Here is a 26,137-nt window from a genome sequence, read left to right as displayed (position 1 = left end):
TGGTGGAGGGAAGGGTCATCCACCACCCCCGGCAAGAGCAGCACCCTGTTCTCAGCAGGACTCACTTACCTCATTGCGTGTACTGATGGGATGAAGGTGAGGAGAGGGAGAGAAGGGAGACTAAGAAAGGAAAAAGCTTAACCTGTTTGCTTCCATGGAAAGCTGTTGGCAAATACATTCTCCTCCCTCTCCTCCTCTGCAACTGTGAACCAAAAGGGACCCTCAAGGGAGACCCTGGGCCAGAACAGATAAGAGGCTTCACTGGCAGCCCCAGAGAAGCCTGCTGGGGTTTGCAGCTTTATTGTTATTGCCCATGGAAGGCACTGGCACCCATGGGCGGCCCCCACAAAAGGAGGCTGCTGTTCCCCTTGCTAGTCAGGGGACCGGTCAGCCTCAGTTTCTCCTCCTGATCACCTGTGACATGGTACAGTAACAGCTGCTGGGCAGATAAAACAGTAAAATCTGTGCAGAAGTTTCATACAGTGCCAGGTTCATAGAAATGAGAGCTATAGTCTTTACCTTCCTCAGCCTAAGGACAGTACAATGTCCCTAGACAGATTTCTCTCTCATCTCTCCCTCCACCCCCTCTCAGGGCCTCCACTCGCCTCCCCTGTCCAGCACTCAAAGGACCCTTCAGATGTCCCTATCCAACCAACTGTCCTAAATTCACCCCCTCTCTGCTTTACACCCCAAACAAAAAGTCCAATTTGCTGTGGCTGAAAATAAAAAGTGAGCAAACTTTTGAATGAAAGTGATTCTGATATTGGGTTAACTCCTAAAACAGATCCTCTTAAGTTGAAGCCACTCTCCACTTAATGCAAAACAAAGCCCAACTCCTTTTCAGGAGCGAAGGGGTGAAGAGAAGGGTCTAGAAGGAGCAATTTCTCCTTCCTCTCTGGACTTCACCAGCTTGCTCTTCCACTTGATCTGCCAATCATCCACTGAATGACAATTCCTTAGCATCAACGCAGGCTACAGAATGAGTCTTCTGGTTCCAGAAAATCAAACTGTTCCTAAAGCACCAGCTCTCCCAGGAGCAGAGTTGGCTCCTAGAGATTTTATGCTGCTTACCTTCCTCTTCTCCCTGAGCTTGGCAGCCTCCTTAGGATGGTTAAAGCGAAACATATTAGTTCTTCCCAAGAGTATCACAGCACCTAAGAACATAAAAAAACACAAGTAAGCAACTTGGTTGGTTGACATCGTACTGCGGAATTTTATGGCTGAAATGTAATTTCCAGTGTACTATAAAACAGTAATAATAAGGGAAAGCCTTAGTCTCCAAAGTCTGCTTACATAAACCAATTTTAAATCTGCAAATATTCTTATTTTTACAGCTCAGTGTCACAATACTCATGTTACCAAGGCAGAAGTGATGGATTCAAACATTGTATTATGAAATTTAAAACGTAATATCCAGATAATTATACTTCTGATTGTTGAGAAGAAAAAAAGAAATCCATTTGCAAAGGGACGCTGTAATACTAGCCAAAGCATATGGTCACAAATTTGGAAAATGTTTATTAATGCCAATAAAAGGAGAAATTCCAAAGTAAAGTGCTTTCAAAAGAAAACATGGTAAAATTGGTGGAGTCCAGGTATCCATGACTAAAGTCTACCTCAGAACTTGACAGTAATGAAACTGTGTACATGAAGGTCTGTTTCCATGTGAAAATACTGCTTCTTGTTAAAACCTGTTAAAATTTATATGGCCACATCAGACACATGAGAAAGGCTCCACTGACCAGGATCCTGCTTATTCAAAAAAGAACTCCATAAGAGGCAGACGAATTCAATATAAAAACCCAAAGGTAACAAAAACGTTAGGAAGGGGGGGACATTTCAGCCTGATTCAGCAAATAAGGAAACAAACACTTTGAACAGTTGGAACTGTTCGAAGCTGGCACAGGTGCCATGGAAGGAAGAAAGCTCCCTGTCATTGGAGGCACCTAAGTAAGCGAAGCGATGTTCTAAAAGAGATTCACCATGTTATCTGGTCCATCCACACCCAAGAGTCTACCACACCTCAGACGGAGACCCCCATGTTCAATCCTTGCCCTGAAAAAGGACACAAGTTACTTGTGAAGATAGAACACACACATGAAGTCAACCACACAAGATGATGTGTGATGAGGTCAAGCATCTAAGTGACACATGCAAGGTTGCCATAGGTGGGGACAGACCTAGGCTGAGTCTCACATGGCAGCCAGAGAACAAGAAATTAGGTTCCAGTTTGGGGTAACCATGGGGAAGGGCTAAGCCTTAGCAGGAAAATAGGCCTGTCATAATGAGGGAGAGGAGGGAGTCACCTCCACCCAGAATGCAGGGCATTGGAAACAGCAGCGAGAATAGGTACTGGACAGATGACACAGAAACACACTGTGAGGACATGGAGAGCCAGGGTAGGGAACTGGCACCAAATGTCACAAACTGCTGGCCAGAGAAAAATTTCAGCTCATAAAGGTTTTGTGTGTCCCATGGAACTTTTAAAAACTAAAATTTTTAGCTGCCAAGAGTTATAAATCTGCAGTTTCCACATAAAGCTCAGAGTTTCTTTCTGATTTTCCCTCAAAAACTAGAAGGTATGGTATCAGCAGATCTGAATTGCCACCTGGCAAAAATCCCTGGACTGCTGAAGTCCACCTCCTTTGGATAGGGCACGTGACCTCTGGGTGACCACAGTCACCAACCTCTTCGTTTGCCTACTATCTCCACCTGGACCTTGCAAGTAATTTCGTAGCCTCTGGTAGCTACTTTAGAGTGTCAGACCAGTATATCCAACTGTCTCTCAACATATTGCCTCATCTTCTCATTGGAGTTTCAAATTCAATACAGCTAAAACCCAATGGGTTTAGATCATAACCCCAGGGAGCAACTGAAGGGCTGGTTCTGGTGCTTGCCATTATTTAGTGGAAATGGAGTCAATATGGAAAAAAGAACACAGTTTTAGGAGACTTAGAGGGATAGCAGTGGATATTAACTAATCTACAATCTACGTATCCCCCTCACACAAGATTGCATTTGTATATTTTCCAATTATGGAAAGGCACCATAATCATAATTAAGAAAGGCGCTTTCCATGCCTTTTATGACCAGGACTCAGAACTGTGTGCCATACTGAGAAGTCAAAAGTTAGGCAGCCATACCTAGGATATATGTATATTTAATGCTCTCAAATTGAAATTAGAGATTAATAAGGCAATCATATTCAGTGTGTTAATTAAATTTAATCCAATTTTTTTTCTGTTAATCAAATGCCCAGCCATGCAGGTTGAAAATTGCTAAAATATGTTAATGGAAAAATAGAATGGTATTTCAGAGACATATTTCATATCATATTAAATCACTGAAAATAATCTTGCCACCCATGTATTTGTATGAAATATACATAAAAATCCCTGTAAGAATTATAAAAAAAAAAAAAAACACAACTACTCATGACCATTCCTTGTTTCCATCTAAATAATGTACATAAGCTGCCTGTCACATAAAAAGAGGCTCCGTTAAGGCTGGTTTCTATTTCATTACATTCCTTTACTCAACAAACCTAATGACTTAAAAAAATCTGCTTCGTTTTTACATTAGGCTGCTGTTAATTTCTTCCTGCATTCAACGAGTACTTTGTGAACACTGACAGCAGGTGAATCACTATGATAAGCACAGAGATACAGATCTGAATGAGTCAGACATATGCCTTGCCCTCATGGAGCTTATAAACAAGTAGGCGGGAGAGATGAATAATCAACAGACTCCACAATGAGATGCAAAGCTACAACTGAAGGAGAGATCCTCTGAGGACCTAAGAAGAGGGCTGATTATAGGGAAGGTTAGGGACAGAGGCCCTGAGGGAGGCTGGAAGTGGTGCCTGAGACAAGCTCTGAGGGTGAAGCAGGGCGAGTGAGGGAGTGCCATATGTAAAGGTCCTCTGGCAGGAAAAGATGATGAAGGAGGTGGTGATGCTGAGTGCCTAGAAGACAGTTAAATGCCTACATCAGGTAAGAACAGTACACATGAAGCTTGAGGGAGGGAAGGGAACATACCACATAGAATCTTTCAAGATACAGTAAAGCAACTTTTATTTCACGTGGATGCAGAGGAAGAGAGTGAAGGGCTTTGTGCAGCAGCGTTATATGATTAGATGAGAGTTTCAGAAAGGTCATTCTTTCAACTGTTTTTTTTTTTTAAGATTTTATTTATTTATTAATTCATGAGAAACACAGAGAGAGAGAGAGAGAGGAAGAGATACAGGCAGAGGGAGCAGCAGGCTCCATGCAGGGAGCCCGACGTGGGACTCGATCCCAGGTCTCCAGGATCACGCCCTGGGCTGAAGGTGGCACTAAACCACTGAGCCACCAGGGCTGCCCTCAACTGTTTAAAGAAGGAACCAAAAAGGGAAGAGTTGATGCAGATAAACAAGGTAGGAGGCTACTACAAGGGTCCAGGTCAAAGATGACGGCTGATTCAGCATTAAGGGCAAAGGGGAGTAGACAAGGGGGAAACACATATGTCAGGAAGATATTTAGGAGACAGGATCAATAGGACTCCACAATAGGCTAGATATGGGGACAAGGGAGGTGAGGAGATGCTTCTGCTAGTTGAATCGGGAACTGTTCACACGGATTGAGAACACTGAGAAAGGACCAACATCCGGGTTGGGAGAGAAATCGTGAATTTGTTTTTATGCATAATCAATCTGAGATGCCTTTGGCAGGTGGAAATATAAAGCTCTAGAAGAAAAACCTAGGACATCTATTAATCTATTGGTCTACCTACCAACCTACCTACTGACCTACTTACTCTCAAATAAATAAACGTATATATAAAAATATAAATATAAATATATATGTCTTGGTGTGTGTGTGTATATATATATATACATACACACACACACATACACACATTTTTAAGTATACATATCTACCTAACATCTGTGTGTAAAGATGAGACCCAGAGCATCTGCCCTGCCTGCAAACTCTTGATGTGGCCAAGAGTGAGAAAAGTTTAACCTCTCCAGAATTCCCTTTCCTTATCTAGTCATCACACTGGATACTTTCTAAGGTTCCTTCCAGCTCTTAAATTCTCTTTAACTATATGGACTATTCCTTGATCTGAGGTTAACATGATTAATCACAGATGGACTTTTCTCATGCACTTAGTTTGTAATTTTTAGAGCATATCTAAGCCTCCATGAAATATGGCTTCTTTGAGATTACTTCAGAGCCCATTTAATACCATGAGGTAGGGAATCCCTGGGTGGCTCAGTGGTTTAGCACCTGCCTTCGGCCCAGGGCATGATCCTGGAGTCCCAGGATCGAGTCACACATCGGGTTCCTTGCATGGAGCCTGCTTCTCCCTCTGCCAGTGTCTCTGCCTCTCCACCGCACCCCCCCCCCACCAGTGTCTTTCATAAATAAATAAATAAATAAAATCTTTAACAAAAGATACCACAAAGTAGACAAATTCCAGACAGTCTTTAAAGGCAATGGAAAGGAAACAACATTATAAAAGGGGACATAGAGGCACTTGTTAACAATAACTTAAAAAAGCTTCATTTAAACCTCTGAATAAAACCACTGAATGCTGATTTCACAGAGGATTTTGTTCTAGTATTTCAGATACAATGAAAATGAAATTAAACTTGTAAACAATTCTAGAGATTTCTAAGGAGTATAGTGACAATAATCAGTAATATCACTAATTACCCTCCTCAAATTTTATGTGAGAATTAGCAAATCTGCACAGATAAATCAGATACTGCACAGATAAATCAGCTTTTTTTTCCTATTAAATGTTGTCATATGAATATTTCTGAGGTGATGGTGCACAAATCATTTAATTCTGGGTTATAATTAATACAAACACGTGAGAAAACTGTATTCCCAAAAGTGAATGGTCCAATGTGATAGGCGTTTAAAGACTGAAAAAGAAGGGGCCTTGTGAGATTCTGCTTCAGGCTTCAAATTCAGAATTTAATTACTTTAGAAAGTCCCACCCTTACCTCACTATATACACAAACAGGCTATAACACACTGCTAAAGCATGCCCAGTGAGAGTGGTTTTCATTTTGGATATAAGCACCAGAAAAGCAAAGCTCTGCCAGGGAACATAATTTTCTAGAATGGTACTGAGATGTAGGATGGGGTGAAGTTCTTAAAGCATGCTTTTGTGGGATAATTTTCCTTCTGATTTAAAACATCTGCAAAATATTTATATTAAAATAAGTTATGATGATGGCACTATCTGGGGGACCTAATAAAGAGAAAGACTAATTCCCACTAATACATGCTGGTACTTGAGAATACATTAAGTGATATGTTCAAAGGCCTTGGACTCCTGTGACACTGACGTTATTATTTCAGACACCTGAATTATAGTAATTTTTCTCTATCTCAGAATGACTTCAGGCAGTGAGACAGGAAAGATTAAGATCTGACATGGTGCTTGTGGTAAGAAAATTTCATATGAATATTAATGAATTCAAAAGGGACACATGGCTTGGGGTTCACAGCTGGCTTGGATGAGTGACAGGCACTCAGCATCAAGGGTAGCAGACGTCAGTGTCAAAGCACGCCATCGGGTCCTCTGCTAGTATTAGTGACAGATATCAATACATATGACACCTTACCAAAAAGCCACATAGGCTCGGCCCTCTCATTTCAACATTTATAATTCAAATACAGATTTACAATTTCCTGCTTTAGATAAATCACTTAAACTCTTGTTGACTCTTGGTAAAGTAAAAATTGCAAACCTAGATTCTGAGACTCTGGAAAAGAAAGTAGATCGATTTTCAATCTTCATTATTGAGGTTTCCAGCCAAATAATCCATCAAGAATTATTTGCCCAACTGTGTGCATGTGCTGAATGCAGAGCTGTGTAAAATTTCAAAAGGCTCTAGTCCCATCCCCAAATAAATGTTTAGATGTGTGTGGGGGTGGGCAGCATAGAGGAAGTGGGAACGGATTTTTTTCTTCTGAAAGCCTCAGGAGAGATACCAAAAAAGGATACAGAACAAGTTTCATCCTTCTGTAGGAAAATGCAGAAGTATATGAAATAATTAGAGGGTGATTCCAGACAGGAGACAATAGAATGACAAGTTCTAAGGTACTGGATAGAAGGCGTCATGCTAACTAGTCAAGCTATTAGTAACTTTCTTTACTTCATATTCTTTGTTACCAACAATACTACTTATTCTGTTAGTAATAAGCTCAAATATTCAGTTCTAGCCTCCTACACACTCCAGGCTGTCAATATTTTATTATTCCTTCCAAAATGCTTCCCTTCTCTCTAATCAACAATGGTCTCTTACCTCCATTAGCAGCACACTTCTGTTACCACTCCTCACCAAGCCCTCTTGGGCTATAAAAACACTGCACTGTCCTTCACCTCAGGGACCACATTATGCATCTACCAAATGGTGAGCGCCATCCAGTCTGCAATTTCCCAGCCCTACAAACTTGCCATGACTCAGCAGCCCTGGTCCCCCACTGCTGGTCCCCCACTGCTCCTGTCCTCCACCTCACCCACTTTCCAGGCTTCAGACATTTCTTCACTGTGCACTTAGGTCAAAAACATGCACATCACTTCTTCACCATGTGCTATTATGATAGATACATCATTTGCTTCAGAGTTCAACTTTGGGTAAATTTCTCCTTTTTTGGCAATCTACAGCCACCCTACAGGAGGCGTTTTCATTCTTCACAAGATGGAATAAGCACATCCCACCTGTCTATCCCACTGAATGCTGCAACTGTGTGAACAGGATGCAGAAAGTTGTTATTTGAGGGCCGGAGAAGTAAACAGTAGAAGGCAAGCTAAAAATAATAGGGGCAGATGAGGAATTTACCATTTGCCCTGCCCTCTCCAGTGTTCCCTGGCTTAATTGAGAAGAAAATCCAAAAGCTAACATCAGTGCAAATGAGAGAACTCTTGGAGGGGCCCTCTAGTTCAGGTTCAAGGAGGACTGAAAGGGTCCCCTGGCAGCAACACAGACAACAGCTCCAGATGCCTAAACTTATGAGGAATTGGAAAATCTCTCTCCAATCAGAGGGTGGGACACACTCTTGTTGCTTCTTCCTCTCTCTGCCCTTTCACTTCCTGGCCCCAAAGTTGTGAACAACAGCAGGAAGAACATGAAAGAAGAGTATACAGCTCCAGATTTCTAGCTAGATGACAGAAAAGGAAAGATTCTTCAGTGTTGACAGAGAAGTAATGTTCAGGAAATAAACCTCACAACTGTTTATGAACTTCTGGGCCACTTAGATCTGACCCTCAAAAGCACACAAAGACTTTAAGAACTAAAAAAAAAAAAAAAATTTAAGAACTGACCTAAGATACAGACCACTGCTCAGGTCCCAGACTGACCCTTGGGTAGCACATACACGGGGGAGACCAGGACAGCATCACAAAGGATTTGAAAATTGAATTGGCACTGGAGCTAGAACCACAACCCATGGAGACTAATTCTAATTTACAGTCTGAATCTAACCAGGTCCACTGCCCACTAAAACAAAACAAAACAAAATCAATGTTTCCCAATGGATTTAAATAGGACTCTTAGTCTCATAACAAAATATCAAAAATGCCCAGGATGCAATCTAGTATTACTTAGCATACAAAGAACTGGGAAAATCTCAATGTGTGTGGCAGAAAACAACCAACAGATGTTAGTGGAGGTCAGAAAGATGCTAGATGTATTTGATGAACATTTTAAATCAGCTGTTATAAAAATATTCAAACATAGGAGAGTAATTTTGAAAGTTAAAATGTTACAACAAAGAAGTAAAGGATATGAAGTATAATTGAATATTACAACTAAAAAATACAATAACCAAAATAAAAAAACACACTGGATGGGTTCAAGAGAAGGGCAGAGAGGACAGAGAAAGAGTCCATGAACTTGAAGACAGACCAATTTGAAACTATTCAATCTGAAAAGCAAAACGAAAAACATTTATCAAAGGGCAAAAAGAAGTAAACAGAGTCTCAGGGACCTATGGAACAACACTAAAATACTTAACAGTCATGTAACTGGAACCCCAGACAAGAGAAGGAAGAACATAGAGCAGAAAATAAATATTTATACAAATAATGGCTGAAAAATTCCTAAATCGGGGAAAGATATAAACCTACAGATTCAAGAAACTCCAAAGATCCAAGATCCAAAATGGGCAAATGCCAAGAAATCCACACCAAGGCACGTTGTCAAGTCACTCTATGGGATGTGAAGCTGAAAGTGACATTTAAAAAGGAACAGGGACATTATGAAAAAGAGACGTGATGACTCTAACAAGAGAAGATGAATCAAATGAGAAGAAAGAAGTTAAAGAGACTGACATTTGGTTGTCACGTACACCAACACCTGGGCACCAAAAACCATCTTCTGTGTGTGATTAGTTTTGGTCAGCTGGTGTCACATTAGATGTTCATCAGCATGACTTGCACAACTCATGAAAAACTAAAGTGCTTGGCCCCATTCCTACATTCTTTGACTCAGGAGATCTAACAAGGGGCATTTCAAAATGCTCGTAGGCACTGCTGATGTTGCTGATCTGGAGACATGGCTTTTAAGAACCACAGGCTTTGGGCAGAGTCTTGAAGAGGAAGGGCTTTTGACTTTCAAAAGCATCTGCTGAAACATCCACTTGCAAGAGACAGGTGTCAGATGTGCAGATCTCAAGTCAGAGGGAAAAATCTAATGATAATGAGTGCTTATGAGCAAGTAGAGGTGAGTTCAATGGGAGGGCAGCCATTAATATGTGCTGCAATGTTCAAAAGGGCTCTTTTGTTCATTACATACCTTGGCTAAACTGCTAGAAGATCCATTTCCCTTGCTAGTTCCACTAAAATTCTTTTTTAATTTGCCACTGAACAACTCACAGCAGCCCTAAAGCAAATGAAAATTTATCAAAGCCTCCTCAGCTCCATTCCCCAGACAATCACCTATTCCCTTTTTCTTGAGTGCTTGAATAGACGCAAATATATTTTGGCACTTGAGCATGACACATTCAGATGCACCTAGGTGTCAAGCCCCCAGATTCAGTTTCTGTAGCGCATCTAAAAGGAGAGATGCATATTCAATGGCTCTGGTGAACCTGTGAGACGACCAAGGGAGGCCACTGACATGAATGGGAAAACGGATTACCTCGTTTAACAACTACCAGCTTTAAAAGAACATTTTGCAGTAAAAAAAATAATAATAATTAATTTAAGAGAGAACAGGTCCTAGCAATTACACAGAAAATGCTGAAATACTGTTTGAATTGTAACTCACTTGATTTTTGTACCATTCATGTATGTGGTGTAAAGAAAAAGACAAAGAAGAAAAACCTAAAGTCTAAAAGTCCACCCAGAACAGTTCAAGACCTATGGACTAGACACCATGGTCAAATTCATGCTTTCTTCTCTAGTAATTGCCTCTCTTTCTGCAAAAATCACATTATGGAATTATCCTATGAAATCATTCAAGGCAATCATTCTATGCCATCACAGGAGTGAGGAAAGCCCAGCTCGAGAACATGGCAGGTGAAGAGCACAGGCAGATACAAGGCTACATATGCCATGCACAGTTTCTAGAAGAATTCATCAGAGGAGAGGAGAAGAGCTTCATAGGCCGGGCTTATGGCAACACGCTTTATATATGTCATTACAGTTAATTCTCACAGTACTAGCAAACGCTTTTCATTTTAGTGATGTTACGAGTGGAAATACTGTTTATGCAATCTGAAAGAAGTAAAGCTGTTAACCGATACAGGTAAAAAAAATTTCCCAGCAATGGTGAAAATCTGCTAGATGTAGGTAAATCTCCTATTAGTTGACATTCACAAGTATCTTAAGTGATCTAGATAAGGAAGTGGTAATTACTGCCTGTGCTTTTTAATGGGACAGCCTAACACATTTCCAAACGAAGCAATTTACTAATGAAAAGAGATGTTTAAATACCAAATATCAACAATACTGGAAACTGATAGTAAAAAGACAGGAAGGTGCTGGTAGTAGAGTAAACCGGGAATCCAGTCAAATACAGAGTTAATACCATCAGACCATTGTGACTTGGGCTAACATCCATCTGCATTCTCTGTTCTTGATACCTTTACTTAAATTGCTTCATGGGCAAAAGCCAAGGTAATTTGTGGAATATGAATATACTGCTTTGCTTAATTCTGTTTCCCAGTTATTATTATATTTTAAAGAAGTCCATATTCTTTCTCTTTTTCACTTTGGTCTTGCTTTTTTTTGTTAAAAAATCAAATCCTACAGGGGTGCCTGGGTGGCTCAGTCAGTTAAGCTGATATTTAGAGTCAGCTCTCAGGGTCTCAGGTCGTGATCTCAGGGTCATGGGATCGTGCCCCACGTCGGGGTCCACTCAGTGTGGAGCCTGCTTGACATTCTCTCTCTCCCCTCTTTACATCTTTTAATTTTTATTATATATTTCCATAGCCAAAAATTGTATACGTGGGGGCAGCCCCAGTGGCTCAGCGGTTTAGCGCCACCTTCAGCCTGGGGTGTGATCCTGGAGACCTGGGATAGAGTCCCAGGTCGGGTTCCCTGCATGGAGCCTGCTTCTCCCTCTGCCTCTTTCTCTCTCTTTCTCTCTCTGCCATGAATAAAATCTTTTAAAAAAAATTGTATACCTGTATTTTATTATATACATCCCATTGTATACTTTGTTTTTAAAACATGTTCCAGTTCCCATTTTAACAATCCTTAAAAATCAAGAAATGTTGGGGCACTTGAGTGGTTCAGCGAGTTAAGCATCCTATGCTTGCTTCAGTAGCACATATATTAAAAGTGAGTTAAACATCCAAATTTTGATTTTGACTCAGGTCTTGATCTCAGGATTATGGGATTAAACCCCACATCAGGCTCTGTGCTCAGTGTGGAGTCTGCTTCAGGTTCTCCCCGGCTCCCTCTGCCTCTCCCCTCCTCAGGTATGCACGCACACACACACACACACACACACACACACACACACACACGTTCTCTTTCTCCCCCTAACCCCCAACAAAACAAAAAACTAAGAAATGTTGAGTAGTTTAATCCTTAATCATTGAAGAAATATACAGGTTCTTTCCTTGATGGGATCTTTCAGTCTTAAAGTATACGCATTAAAAAAAAAAAAAAAAAAGGTATTCTTTCTTCTTTCATGTAATGCCTTGAAACACAAAGTCCTCTTGGCATTTCATTACCCTAAGACTTGCTAATGACATTTACACTCCGTGCATGGATGTTTTAAGGCTTTGGAACATAGCAATTTTATGTCTGTAGCACAGCAGACCACCAGAGGAACTCAAGCCAAAATCATGGCACCATGGTAATAAAGCAATTAAGATAGCCCAGAGGGAGGTGGGGGAATTCTGACCATTAAGTTTAAATGTCAATTAGCATTACTACTTTCTTAGGACAAGTCAAAAATTTCACTTCAGTCATCGTTAACCTGAACAGGCATATTTTTTAAATGGACTCTCAATTAAGGAAAAAATTTGATAAAAAAAAAACAACACTTGATAATACTATAAGGGAGATATGTTTATTATTTAGCTACTATGCTTCAATCCACATGAGAATTAGAGGCATAATCATAGCTACATAAGCAGATACCAATGGAATAATAAGCAAATTCTCTGAACTAAATAAACAAATTAATAATCTTTTGGGGGGGGGGGGTAGGGGAAGGGCAAAGAGTAGAGAAGATAATCCTAATTTTAAATAATAAATTCTGGGGATTCCTGGGTGGCTCAGCGGTTTGGCGCCTGCCTTTGGTCCAGGGCATGATCCTGGAGTCCCGGGATCGAGTCCCGCATCGGGCTCCCGGCATGGAGCCTGCTTCTCCCTCTGCCTGTGTCTCTGCCTCTCTCTCTATGTATATCATGAATGAATAAATAAAATCTTTAAAAAAAATAAATTAAAAAAAATACAGGTTATATGCCTCAATGTATGCCGAAGCAGAAGCTAGGAAATCAAGTATAAAAAAATAATAATTAAAATAAATAAATAAATAAGTAAGTAAGTAAGTAAGTAAGTAATTTATTCTAGGCAATTTCTCCATTAAACAATATGTGCTCTAAAAGTTCCTTTTGCAATATGTTGTTTGGAACTTAAGACTGATTTTCTGACAGAAACACCATTACACATAAAAGTTAGCTTTCAGGAGAATCCATAAGAGACTATTTCACCCATCAGTGGCAGAAGCGGTGGCCACTATAATACACTCAGTCTTCTCAGTAGCCAGGACTGTATTTGGTATAAGCTTCAAAAGCTCCAGATAGTCATGGGGAGAGCAAGGAAAGCACACAGAGGAAAACAGGTAGATGACCAGGCAACAAAGTAAGGGGGATCCAGCAGATGATATTCACCCTTGTGGGTTATTTGTGATCCAAGCACAGCTTAGCTAAAGAAGGCCCCCAATTATAATCCCAACCATAACCCATTCTCTAACTTCCTGTGTGTGGCTCCACAGACATGCCAGACTGCACATGGGAGTACCTGGAGGACCAATGTATAAGACTCAGAAGTATTAGAGTGAGGTCTCTGAATTCATTGAGCCTCACTTAACCTGTATGGTTTTAAATTGATATCCTTAAAGGCCCAACGTGCTTGAAAAATCTTCAGTATTATCAAAATAGATTATTATAGAATTAAGATTTTTCCTCCCTGTTTCTGAGTGTTTGAAGTATACAGCTATGTGCAGAATTTTGTATATGTGAATAAATACAGTTCAGTATGAACACATATTAAAAACTTTCAAAGTTTCATTGAAAGAAACTGATGAAAATTCAAATAAAAGAGACATACTGAATAAATAGAAGTCCCAAGACAGAAATATATGTTAGAATGTGAACAAATCAAATGAAATTAGAAATCTCACTTCTGAAAGGATGTTTTAGCAGAAAAATAAAAAGATTCTAAAACTCCTTTGGAAAAAAATAGGCATGAATAGCAAAAAAACACACAGATAAGAGAAATCAAAGCATATTATAATATGACAAGCATTCAAATTGCATGATAGTGGTACAAAAGCAGAAATATGCAGCACTGGAACAAAGTGGGAATTACAAAATAGATCCAGTGCTGTGTGTCAGTGTTCATTTTCAGTCAAGTAAATTTCTTCAAAAGAGGTGAATACAGGATGGGGTAAGGTTATAATAAATGCTACACCAATATGGGAAAAAAATTAAATTAGGTCTACCCCAGATATATTAAACAATTAAATATTTCAAAATGAATTCCAAAGTTCTGCCCATATATTAATGATGATACTGAAAACCAGTACAAGCCTCTTGTAAAACCCTGTAACAACACAGTCATCATAACAAGGTCAACCTCAGCTGACCTGGGAGAGATACAGACAATATAGAGATCTGTACTGGACAAGGAGACTCGTATCACCTCTTGCCATGACTTGTGCATCACCCTTGCTGCCCCAGAGGAACAGAAGCAGGACCTTCACCTGAGTTCCTAAGAGTGAACAAACAGGTGGCAGAGATACCACTGAAAAGCCCTACATTCTGACCTCTTATCTTCCATGCAATTACAGTAACTTTCTGGGCTCAGGGCAGAGACAGTCTCTCACTGTGACTATTGCTCTGCTGTCTGGCAAGAACCAGCTTCTCCATCCCATGTTGCCAGAGTCCTTGCCCTGGTTTCAAAAAAGCAGAAAATATTGCTTTGGTAACCATCACTGGGTACCACTGGGTACTGGTTTGGGCTAGTCACCTGCTACTGCTGAACTCTGATGTTCCTGCCCAGCTCCAGGGCACTTGGAGTCCTAAAGGTCAGAGGAAAGCAAAGGGACCTTCCAGACTGAAGGAACCAAGAGGGATGTGGCAACCAAATACCACATACAATGCCAGACCGAATCTTCGGCCCACAGTGCATGTTGTTGGACAAATGATGACAACCCAAAGGGCATACAAGAATGAGATGGTAGGAACGCACTGGTGTTAGTTTCCTAATTCAGATGCTTATATTCTAATTACATAGAAGAATGCCATTGTTTAAGGGAAATAAACACTGAAGTATTCAGGGGTAGTGGGGCATCATGTTAGCAATTTACTTTCAAATGTTCCTGGAATTAAAAAGTTCTTTGTACTACACTTGCAGATTTTCTATAAAGTTGAAATTATTTCAAAAGAAAAAAAAAAAGACAGGATACTGGATCTTGTATGTGTGTTATAATTACAACTATTCACAAAAAAGAATATAAATAGGGTAATAAATAAAGTTATAAAAAGCAAGCACTGTGTTAAGGCTTTGCATTTAAGATGCCTTTTTAAGTTAAAAAAAATACCTTTAAAGTCATATTTCTATAACAGCAATAACTTTTAAGACAACTACATAAATGTTTAGTTCAACAAGACAATCAGAATTAGAAGTCCTTCAGCAACGCAGAAAACAGCATAATGAAGCAGTCTTCATCTTTTTTTTATAACTAATTAGCAATTAATTGTAAGATGCACAAGTTCCCCCATTACCTAGCCAACTTGTTCTTTAGCAGTGACATACACAAAGAACTCTGAAAACCAAAAGTCAGATACCTTGATTTAGGTGTGTGGCCTCCATGATCTGAACACCATTCACAGAGCACTGAGACCCACTCAGGGGTATCAGGGTCACCGTCCCCCCAACATTTTCAAAGATGCAGTGCTCACTCTCCAAGTCAAGGCCATGAAGAACTAAGTTGGAAAAACATTTAAAGAAAAGATAATTTCTTTGTTATCTAGTGCACTGATCCCCAACCTTTATTTTTCCATATTGAATACTCTTCCCCTTCCATGTAAATATTGTGAAGTGAACATTTATGTTCAGTGAGAAAAGTGAATTTCAAGAGTTCATGGCATCCACTGATATCCTCTGAAGGTATCTCTGAATGTTACCTCAAAGGGTCTGGACATTACCTGTGCAAGGAAATAAATTCTCACATGCTGATTTATCTCATCTTCAGGGAGAAAATAGTTGAGTAATTTGTCTTATTTGAATACCATTGTGTCACTCAGATGCTGAATAAATTTCCCCCACCAGCCACCCAAAGGTCAGAGTAAAACAGAAGCAACAAAAGAGCTCCATGGGTCAATGACTTATTATAACCTCCACACTTACAGACACTGCATTCCAGAAGCAGAAGCTAAACGTGAAGTTGGCTGGCATGGATTTTGGGAGGCCCAAGGAAATCTTCAGATGCTATACTGGGATGGCACATTGCCACAGCCTGTGCCAAATCTGAGAGCACATGACCTCCAATGACTGCTCAGAGCATGTGGCTAACATGTATCTAATCATGTAGGACCATCCTGAGCCATTCATGCTTGCTAAGTGGCCAGGCATGGATATGAATGCCTGTCAAATAAAACTATGATTTTAGGCACAGTTCTTGGCCAGTTTCTCAGAAGTACAAATCAAATAGCTCCCATTGCTCCCCAGAGAACTGTACTACTGAACTATTCTGTGCACAAAAAACATGTGTTCTTACCACTCATCATTTACAGGAACCCCAAAGGTCAAACACACAATTTAATGAACAACAGAAGAAGAGGCCTGACATCTAGTCCTAGTCAAGAAGAGCTGAAGTTGAAGACTTCTGGGACCTGGTTTTCAGCTTTCCCAGTTTTGCAGCAAATACTAAAACACATTAGAACTATGCTAGCTTTGGCTTGATGAATAGCTTATACTTAGCAAGAAAGCAAGATGATTGCCAGCAATTCTAAAAACAGCTGAGAAGATAGAAGTCTTCCCCTGCCAAACCTCCCTTGTCACAGACACACACACACACACACACACACACACACACACACACACAGCAGCAGCAGCAGCAGCACCACCACCACCACCACCACCACAGTAGTCCCTAAGTTAAGCTTTTAAAACCTAGTAAGACATCACCCTGCTTCAGGGATGAATTACCAGTTATCTGTGTGTCTCAGCAAAGATTTTCGGGAAACACAGAAGACATACCTCCATATGTGTGCAGGCTGTGTTTGTGTGTATCCGACTCTGTCATCACTGTACAGCTAAGGATCTATATCCTTCCCAGTAAGGGGTCTAATAGCCTTTATCTGTAGTCTGTTGGCATATTTCCATCACTATCCCACTATAATTTAAATTACTCTTGAAAGTTGTGACAGAGTATGGAATGTATATAGGGTGGGGGAGATTCACAGTTCCACTTAATTCACTAAATTAATTGGTCTGTGTCATTCGTTTGAATTGAGTTCAAAATTATAGAAATGCACATACTGATTCAGCATTATATTTGAGAAAGAGGTTTGGTTTTTAGATTATAATCACTTTAGTGTCAGTCACTCAAAAGAATATTCTTCATTATATGATTTTTAGGGATGTCTGGGTGGCTCAGTAGTCGAGCATCTGCCTTCAGCTCAGTGTGTGATCCCGGGGCCCTGGGATAGAGTCCTGCATCAGACTCTCTGCAGGGAACCTCTGTCTATGTCTCTACCTGTCTCTCTGTGTCTCTCATGAATAAATAAACAAAATCTAAATAGATAGATAGATAGATAGATAGATAGATAGATAGCTTTTAAAAATCACCCGGAAGAGGAAATTGATAAAGATTCTCACCAATATCTTGTTCTGTTGAAGCATCTTCTCTACCAACATATGTCTGACCTTCCTAGGAAGAAAAGTCAAGTAAAATTTAGTAGTAAGAACAGGAAAAATGGTCTATTTCTCTATTTTTCATATAAACCCAAACAAAATGGTGGCCAACAGGCTGAGCAGTGTCCTTGGCAGGCCACAGCCTCTGTGCTGTGCCCATGCCCCCCACTGCCCATGGAAAAGGGCTGCATGACTCCTAAGGCCTACTGCACAACCACAGGATGGCTCCTATTTGGGGCATGCATCAATAATCTGTCCATGCCAGTAATCCCACTGATGATGCCCCTGATCCTTTCTGCCAAGCTTCTCCTCTAGGGGCCTGGGGTTCTTCATGTCTAAAGACACAGTCTGTGGGAGGCTGCAAAGCACAAATGCAATACCATTCTCATTTTTAGTCATGGATCAGAGAGAAGATACTATGTCAAGGTGGCAGAGGCAACCACTGATACTAACATGGTGATTCTGTCCTCTTGACACACACAGCCTGTTTGGGACCAGGACCAATAATGTAGGCAGGAGACATACTTTATAATTATCTAGAGGGCCCAAAAAACGGTATGTAGCAAATCTCAGTTCCAGGTGGTTGTAGTTTTCCTTCCTTGGTCTGTCTGCCTTTTTGTTCCTTACCTTTCTCTCACTGATTCTGCAAAGTGGAAGGCAAAGTGAATGGATCTTCATGTAGCTTTAGAACTCCATGAACATGAGAACTTCTAATACCATGGAACACCAGTGAACAAAAAAATATTCCCAAAGGGCTCAAAGATGTATATTCTCTAATATAATAGCTGTGTTCACAGATGTGGAGTATTAAATAAACCTTGCTGGTGTCTAAAGAGGAAACTGAACATAAAATTCTATGTTCCACTTAAGTAGTTTCTACCTTCAAGTGATATAAGATGATTCCAGTACTCAGGAGGTCATCATCAATGCCAATCAAATGGGGCAGTTCAGAATCCAAAACAACTCCAATCCCTTCTTTCCTAAGGGCTAGAGTTTGTTCCTGAAATTAGGAGGGAAAAGGAAAGGGTTACTTAGAGGAAAGAGAATTTATTAGGTGTTCTTTTGAGTGTTAAAATGAGTAGTATTTTATTTCTCATCAAAAAAGCTACAAGAAAAATGGAAAAACCTTCATGTTGGAATCCTGGCATATGGCAGTCAAACTGAACTTGAAACATAAAAACTCAACATAAAATGAAATAAACTTATGGCCTGATGAACTTGACCTCTTTGAAGCCAAGCTCAAACCTTGCCTTCCTTAGGAAAAATGTCCTAGGACCATCCAACTACAAAGTAAACTTTCTCCTTCTTTAGAATCTTTATTTCATTTAATGTCTTATTTAGAGGTCTCCGGATTTGCTGGCTCTTCTCACCAGTTATCATGGTCAAACTGTGAATGTTCCCTAGAGCAGCTCTTTCCTATGTATTAGTGACCCTCTACCAGAAGCACCTGCGTATCTGATCTCCTGCAGCAACCTCTCCTACCTACCAGATCATTCCCACTTACGTAACAATCTACTACAGATCTCCCACCACCAACCACGGCCACAACCACCCCCCATAGTCCTGCAACTCCTCCAGCTACCACCAATTTCTCTGAGTCCCTTTGGAAAAAATCTAAAGACTTCCCTAACACTAGTGATTTCTCCAATTCCTTCCCTCCCACTTTCTCGAACCCACTCCAGGCAGGCTTTCATCCTTGGAACTAGAGTACCCATAATCACTCTTTGATGACCACATCCTGCCTCTGGACTTTATTTACAATCTATATGCTAATGACCTGGATCTTAATCTTCATACAGCCCTCTCCCTTGATCCCAGTTATGCATACATACACTCACTAACCCCAGTGTATTCTGTGGGGATACCAAAGAGGCAGCTCAAAGCTAATACATTAAAAAACCAACCCCTGACTTCCCTTGCCTCCCAAACCCACATATCATACCAGCTCAGTGAATGCCAACCTTCTTTCTAGTTGTTCAGACCAAACATCATGGCTATATTTTGCTTTTTGCTTTCTCTAACTCCTACACGCTTAGTGCTGACTCTATCTTCAGAATATGCTCCAAATCTGATGACATCAAACCACTTGCACCACGTTCTTCCTGAGCTCTAACCACCATCATCTTTCACCAGGAAACCCACAACAATTGAGGCTACCACCAATGGCGTGCCGCTGTGGCACATAGCCTCCTTAGCTGCTAGAGGGACATGAGGGCAGGCTGCTCCTCTGTTCAAACCCTTCCCATCTCATGGAGATGAAAGCCCAAGTCTTTATAAGCCTCTACAAAGCTCTACACAATCTCATCCCTTGCTCACCTCCTATTCTCATCTCCCCTTCTTGCTCACTCCTATCTAGGAGCCCAGAAGCTCCTTGCTATTGCTCAAATCCTTGCCAGCCTACCTGTACCTCAGGGCTTTAGGCATTGTTGTTCCTTCTGCTTCTGTGGTTACTGTTTCTTCTGCCACTATCTCTTCCTTCTCTTCCCCTAGAACAGGATTTCCAGACTTTGGCACTACTGATATTTTAGACAAAATGATTCTCTATTATGGGAGGATATCCTGTGCACCTCAGGAGGCTTAGTGGAATCCCTGGCCTCTACCTGTTAGCTAGGATGCAATGGGAAGTTACTCTAACAAGAGGGGCTGACAGCTACCAGAAGAGAGAAGAGGGAGGGACAAAATCAGGGAAGGAATGTGTTTGGTTTTGCAGAACCAACAGTTCCAGCCATGGAGACACCCAGCTAGGTGCTTGACCTGACAGTCCCTTGCTAGGTATGTCTCACCTGAGAGCCCCTTACATAAACCAGTTTGGGTCAGATTGGAGCTGAGGGCCCCCCAAACTGTGCAAAACCCCCCGAGCTGTCCTGAAGCTACCTTTAGCTCATTACTACCAAGATTTCCTCCTATGGGTGAAGTTTTCCACCATTTCTGAACATGAGATGTATGCACTAGCATGCTGACATGCCAGGCATGTACAACTGAACTAAATGCAAGCTCCCTGCAAGCCTCCTTGCAAGCCTATGCAAGCTCCCTGCCTCTGCCCTCTAATGTACTGAATAAAAGCTTCCTGTACTAATCCCATAGGGAGACAGTGCTTTGAGAACTCTCTCCTTGCCTCCTGGCTTATAATAAGTAATACAAAGTTCTTTTCTTTCCACGCTTCCCTGGGTTGTGTTCAATTTGGTGCACCCCAAGCAGCAAACCCCTTGAGTTATGTTATATACCCACTAGATACTAATAATACCCTACCTCTTCCCCAAGGCTCCAGATACTGGCAAATGTCCCCTGGGGAACAATGAGCCCTGAGAAGAATTACTATATATATATATATATATATATATATATATATATATATATATATATGTAAATGTACACGTATATACATAACTCGGCCCTCAATTCCTCAGGTCTCCACTCAAAAGCCACCTTCTCCATCACCCAGACAAAACAGTAATTACCAAACTCCTCTATCCTGATTCGTTTCCCTCCTTAGCAATTACCACTATATGACATTATGTATAAGCTTATTACCTGTCCAGACTAGAATGTAACCCAGCGCCTAATTTCATGTCTGACATAGAGTAACTGCTCAGTATTTGTCAAATGAATGAAACGAGTGGGCAGATATACCTAAAGTTTAGAGAAATGCAAGGAGTAGAGTCAATAGCACTGGTCAAGCAAGAATCATGGGCCTCATCTTAACATCAGGTTCATCTGTACCAAGACAACAGAGCTCTAAAATCAGGCTTCTAGACAAGTCCGAGATAAATTCCAAAGACTGAAGGTGAAAAACTCCAGCCTTAAGATTGGGCTGTGCTGAGTTCAGACTGAGCCAAATCCAGGGGCACAACATTCTGCCCTGTAATTTTAAGTGTGATATGAGCAACACGGAAGCAGTTCCAAACTACTAATCAGGCTCTGAGGAGAGACACCCTTAGCATATCTCTTCCCCACCCCAACCCCTATAATGGATACAGCTCTGATTTCCAGTGTGAGAATTGCCTGAAACACAACCAGTATGCCTTACATTCCTGGAATGCATCAACGTATTTAGTATAATTTAAATATTAAAATAATGCTATCCTCTAACGTGAGGGACTCAGAACTTCATAACCTTGCAGACAAGGGAGCTCCTCATAGGTTCAGGACAAGGACAGTAAAAAGAGAGAAGTCCCTTGAGGCCTTCATCTCTGCAGACATTTGAGTCTCAAACATACCCTACAGAGCTGCAGTCATGCAAGATGGTGATGGAATGAAAAGCCAAAAAAATTTTTAAATAAAAATCACCACTTAAAAGAAAGCAATTTAACAACCATTACATAGATACGCAGAGAAAATGACCGATGCATAACTTAGATTCAAGAAAAGGAAATGAAGCGTGTCATTGTTCTTCAATTACTCCTCTTATCTGCCAGGCTCCCATTCCAGGGCTCAGAACCTCAGGCTTCCAGGTCGGAGACTTCAGAAATCCTGATGTACTATACCAAGGCCCTCGCAAATCTTAGCTAAATGAGCACTCTAAATAAACCAGCCTCTACTCCTACCTCTTAGGTATGGAGAGAATTTGTCCTTTTCCTCCTGCCTGTGGAATTCAAGCAGAAGTGGAAAGTATGCATTTTGGGTTTTTGTTTTAAGATATATATTAGAGTAGAGAATTTAATCACACGGCTCCATTTCATAAAACGGTGTGTCCTCACTGGAAGGTCTAGTGGCTTTGAATTGTGACAGCACTGCACATATGGTAGGTAGTCGCCTGCCAAAGAATGTTCCAGGCCTCTAGGTCCACTGTTCTCATAAGTCCAGAGACATATGTATTTTCTCTCTGCATTAAAGTGGACAATAACCCAAGAAAAAGGCAATATTTTAAATTCTAATAGCTCCCACTCAAACAAGAAGAATTGTTTTGGACTACAGCCCAGTTTAGTTTCATATTCTTTTTTTTTTTAACCACTGAAAAACACTTTTTTCCCCTCTTCCTTGAAATAAGCCTCATAGACTTTGAAAATCACTGAAATTCATAACTTCAGAGTCACCAGGTCAAAAGCATGACTTGCCCACCACCCCCCCCCACCATGCACATACACCAGCATGTTCTCACACACACTTTCATATGTAGAATGGGTAAAACCTGAATTAAGAGAAAGTTTTCCAGGATTGGGAGTAGGGGCAGATGAATTTATGATTAATAATACTCTAAAGCTCTATGACATTCAAGCTGCATTCACTACACGATATTATAAAAGTGTCACCTCATAAAACTAAAAATGAGGGTTTAAATCATTGCTCAAGTGAAAAAGTAATTTCAGACAAAAATATCTATCACATATAAAACATTTATTGAGTGGCATCTACTGTTATACATAATTTATGAAACACCTCTTTGATAAGATGGAATATTTAACATAGCAGTCGGCCACCTTCCCCCCAACTCTAGGTACACTGGGTCCCTAAGAAAGTGGTAAAACATATATAGCTGCATATCTTTTGTATTGAAACAAAGCTTCTGGCAACCAATATCTGTATAAAAAGTAAACCACAGCCTGCCTAAAGGTGTCAAAACAGCATCAGCTTATTTTAAACATCACGTTCATGACATTTGCAAATAATATGTTCAATATGTTTTTCTTCAATCTCTGAACCTAAAACATGTGTCCGGTGCTGAGATGCTCATTGCACTCTTGGCACATTCCAGTGGTTCAGGTGAGCTGTAGGCAGGGCTGCCCAGATTCACACTAGAGCTTGGGCTCACTGGGAACACCCCAGAGAAGCAAGATACTTGTTTATAAGATTGAGCAGAGATTCTACTTCTTTTCATCACAACCAGCACTCAGAATCCAGCACTTTCTGACAAAAGTCAACAGCTTTCCTGAATAAAATGAGTAAGTGAAAAGAACAATACAAAAACTTATCAACAATAAGAACCCATTTTTCCCTTTTGAAAAGCCTACCTGGATCTTACTTGGGAAACACTGAGGGAAACTGGTAACAGCCCACCTAAATGAAGGGCTCTACAAACGTACAAACTGTGTTCCCTCATACGGACTATGTGATGTGAGGTGAACACAGCTGCCCCGCACACACAGGAGTTGCTAAGTACTGATTATTTGACATAGTAAGGAGGAAGTGATTTTTAAGTGGGTTGGGGTTTTTTGATAGTCAAAAATTAAACGTCAGAATCTTTTTGTGGAAATGTAGTCTACAAAGAATTGTGTGTTTCACTAACTAGTGGAATGCTGTAGAGTTGCCTCACATATAAAGTGCCCTTAATTTCTGCCAACTCGACTGCAACACTTAGGGGAAGACAAGAGGGAATGGCACAGTCTCCCTAGAGCATATGCCCTCTGTGGGTGTGGAGAGGGAGGATGGGAGGATGTCAGGCAGACCGGAAGACTTTTCTAAAAATTAAATGATCCTCTAGCAAAGCTACTTTTTCATTTTTAAAAAAACTGCATGCGATTTTCTGTGCCTGTAATAAAAGGAAAAGAAACTGAAGGATTTATTGAATTTTGACCAAATGTTCCTTCACTACAAGAGATATTTCCTAAAATATCTTTCTAAGTTAAAACTCACGAAGCATATTTAGAGTTTCAATAACACTGCATATACATATTTTGTTGTATGCATTTGGACTTTAAGCACCATTAGCTGAGTTCATACACGTTTGGAAATACCTGCCTCCTGCCCTCACACCTGAATGACATCTTTGCTGTGTCGGCCTGGGCCACAGTCAGGTCATACTTCCCTTCCCACAAAATGCTGAAGACACAGCTCCACTCTCTAAAGACACTGAATGCTGCTCTGAGGAAATAGGACTGACTTTTAGTCCATGGCAGACAATCTGGTTTCCTGTTGAGGGGGTATGAAGAACTTTTCCTTTATCTCTGAAATTCGATAGCTTAATGAGGACAGATCTCAGTATTGAACGTTCTGTACTCCAAATTTTCTTGGAATCTGATACTAATCTGCAGAACCAGTTCTTTAATTTTTTCATTCCAGGAAAATTACCTTGTTCTCTATTGCATTTTGTTTCATTTGCTGTCTACTTCAGGGATACCAACATCCCTGTATTACATTGTCTTTGTCTTCTTTATCTTTTAGGGTCTGATTACTTAATAACTTGATTATTTCATTCGTGTTCACTGAGATTATTAAGCCTTTATTCTTTTAGTAATTTGATTTCAATGGCATCTATTCTTTCCCTTGGTATTTCTAATTTTATTTATTAGTCCTGCACTGGATGTCGTTTTGGACCTTAAAATCTTTCTCTAGGTCTACAATCTCCCTTTTTTCCCCCACCTCATTCTGCTTTTTATTATCATCTTGTTTTGTTTACTGACTTCACATTTCTCACTAACTTGTTCCAAAGAATGAAACAATTGTAAAGAGTTCCCTGCTATGCCTTGAGGTATGTTTTCATCTAGATCCAGACCTTTGTCTTTTGCCCGCTGTATTCCTTTACTGCTTTCTTTTTGTCTATGTATCCGCTTATCCCTCATTACAATTATGTTTATATAATAACTCTACTTTTTCCCTATATCTTGTGTATGCTTTGGTATCCACAAATTCTGTATGCTCTAACACATGATGGGCAACTCCTTGACCTTTGTCCTGCCATACCCATGTTCCTGTCAAGTTCAAGGACTAAAGCAGTCTGCATTCTATCCGCTTTCCTCCAGCCAGATGTAATGACAGAGAGCCACATCTCAATCAAAGAACCCTAAGGGCTCTGTTTGAATGCCAGGGCTCTGCCCTCTCTCAAAAGGGTCATGAAATATCCTCCGCTGGGCTCCCTCCTCCTCCTTGAGAAGAGATCTCACTCCTACAAGGAAGATGCTCTCAGACTCCTCATTGTTTCACCAGGTCTTTACTTACAAAAAAAATCACCTCTACTGTTCACATTCTCCCAGGTACCACTGTCAGCCACTTCTACGGTCCCTCAAATAATAACAGGAAAATCCATTTTTCTGTCTGCAGACTGGAGGGTTTCAGGGACAGTTTTTAGCACCCTCAAGGATTCAGCCTCTTACGTGCAGGCTTAGGAACACACTCTGTCACAACCTTCCCTTTTCCTAAGCAGCCAGCTCACAACTTTGTCTCTGTTTCCTATTAGTGAGTTCATGATGGTATTTCTGCTGTGGCATGGGATGCTTGCTTTGCTTTTTATGATTTCCTGATATCTCTGAAACATCTCCAAATGCCTCTTTAAAGATTAGTATGTCAGCAGACTACAAAGAGGAAGAAAATAAGGGGTACTCCAGGTTTGGGGGACTTCTTGAGTAAAGACACAGAAACAGAAAACATGGGTATTTATTCAAGGAGCCCTTGGAAATCCAGTTTAACAGCTAAAGATGGGAAAAATGGACTGGAAAGCCAGGCAAATGGGTCATTATTTGATTCAGAAACTGGGAAGAATTTTGCAAACAGGAACTGGCTGATACTTCAGAAGATGAATCTGACAAGGATGTGCTAGAATAGAGGAAAAAGGGAAGTGGGATTGGAAAGGAAGGGACCGTTTGGGTGACACTGTAGAGGT

At 40.6% G+C, this 26,137-nt stretch overlaps 1 protein-coding gene across 17 annotated transcripts in view; it reads right to left on the bottom strand.

Annotated features, from left to right (window-relative positions):
• The window catches only part of KIF16B (kinesin family member 16B), a 316,370-nt gene that overhangs the window by 139,796 nt on the left and 150,437 nt on the right, over positions 1–26,137 (bottom strand). For all 17 annotated transcript variants that reach the window (XR_004808790.2, XR_004808792.2, XR_004808791.2 and 14 more), the window contains 4 exons: positions 18,485–18,604; positions 17,569–17,620; positions 15,534–15,671; positions 1,072–1,154 (listed from right to left, as the gene is read on the bottom strand). Coding sequence is in view for 13 of the 17 variants with exons in the window: in XM_025469259.3 (XP_025325044.1) it covers positions 1,072–1,154; positions 15,534–15,671; positions 17,569–17,620; positions 18,485–18,604 (393 nt within the window). In the remaining 4 variants the exon portion in view is untranslated. The remainder of the gene's footprint in view (positions 1–1,071; positions 1,155–15,533; positions 15,672–17,568; positions 17,621–18,484; positions 18,605–26,137) is intronic.

This window comes from Canis lupus, chromosome 24, assembly GCF_003254725.2.
Source record: "Canis lupus dingo isolate Sandy chromosome 24, ASM325472v2, whole genome shotgun sequence".
In the NCBI taxonomy this organism is placed as follows: domain Eukaryota; kingdom Metazoa; phylum Chordata; class Mammalia; order Carnivora; family Canidae; genus Canis; species Canis lupus.
The sequence above is the reverse complement of the archived record's forward strand: the minus strand, read 5'-3'. Positions and strand labels throughout refer to the sequence as shown.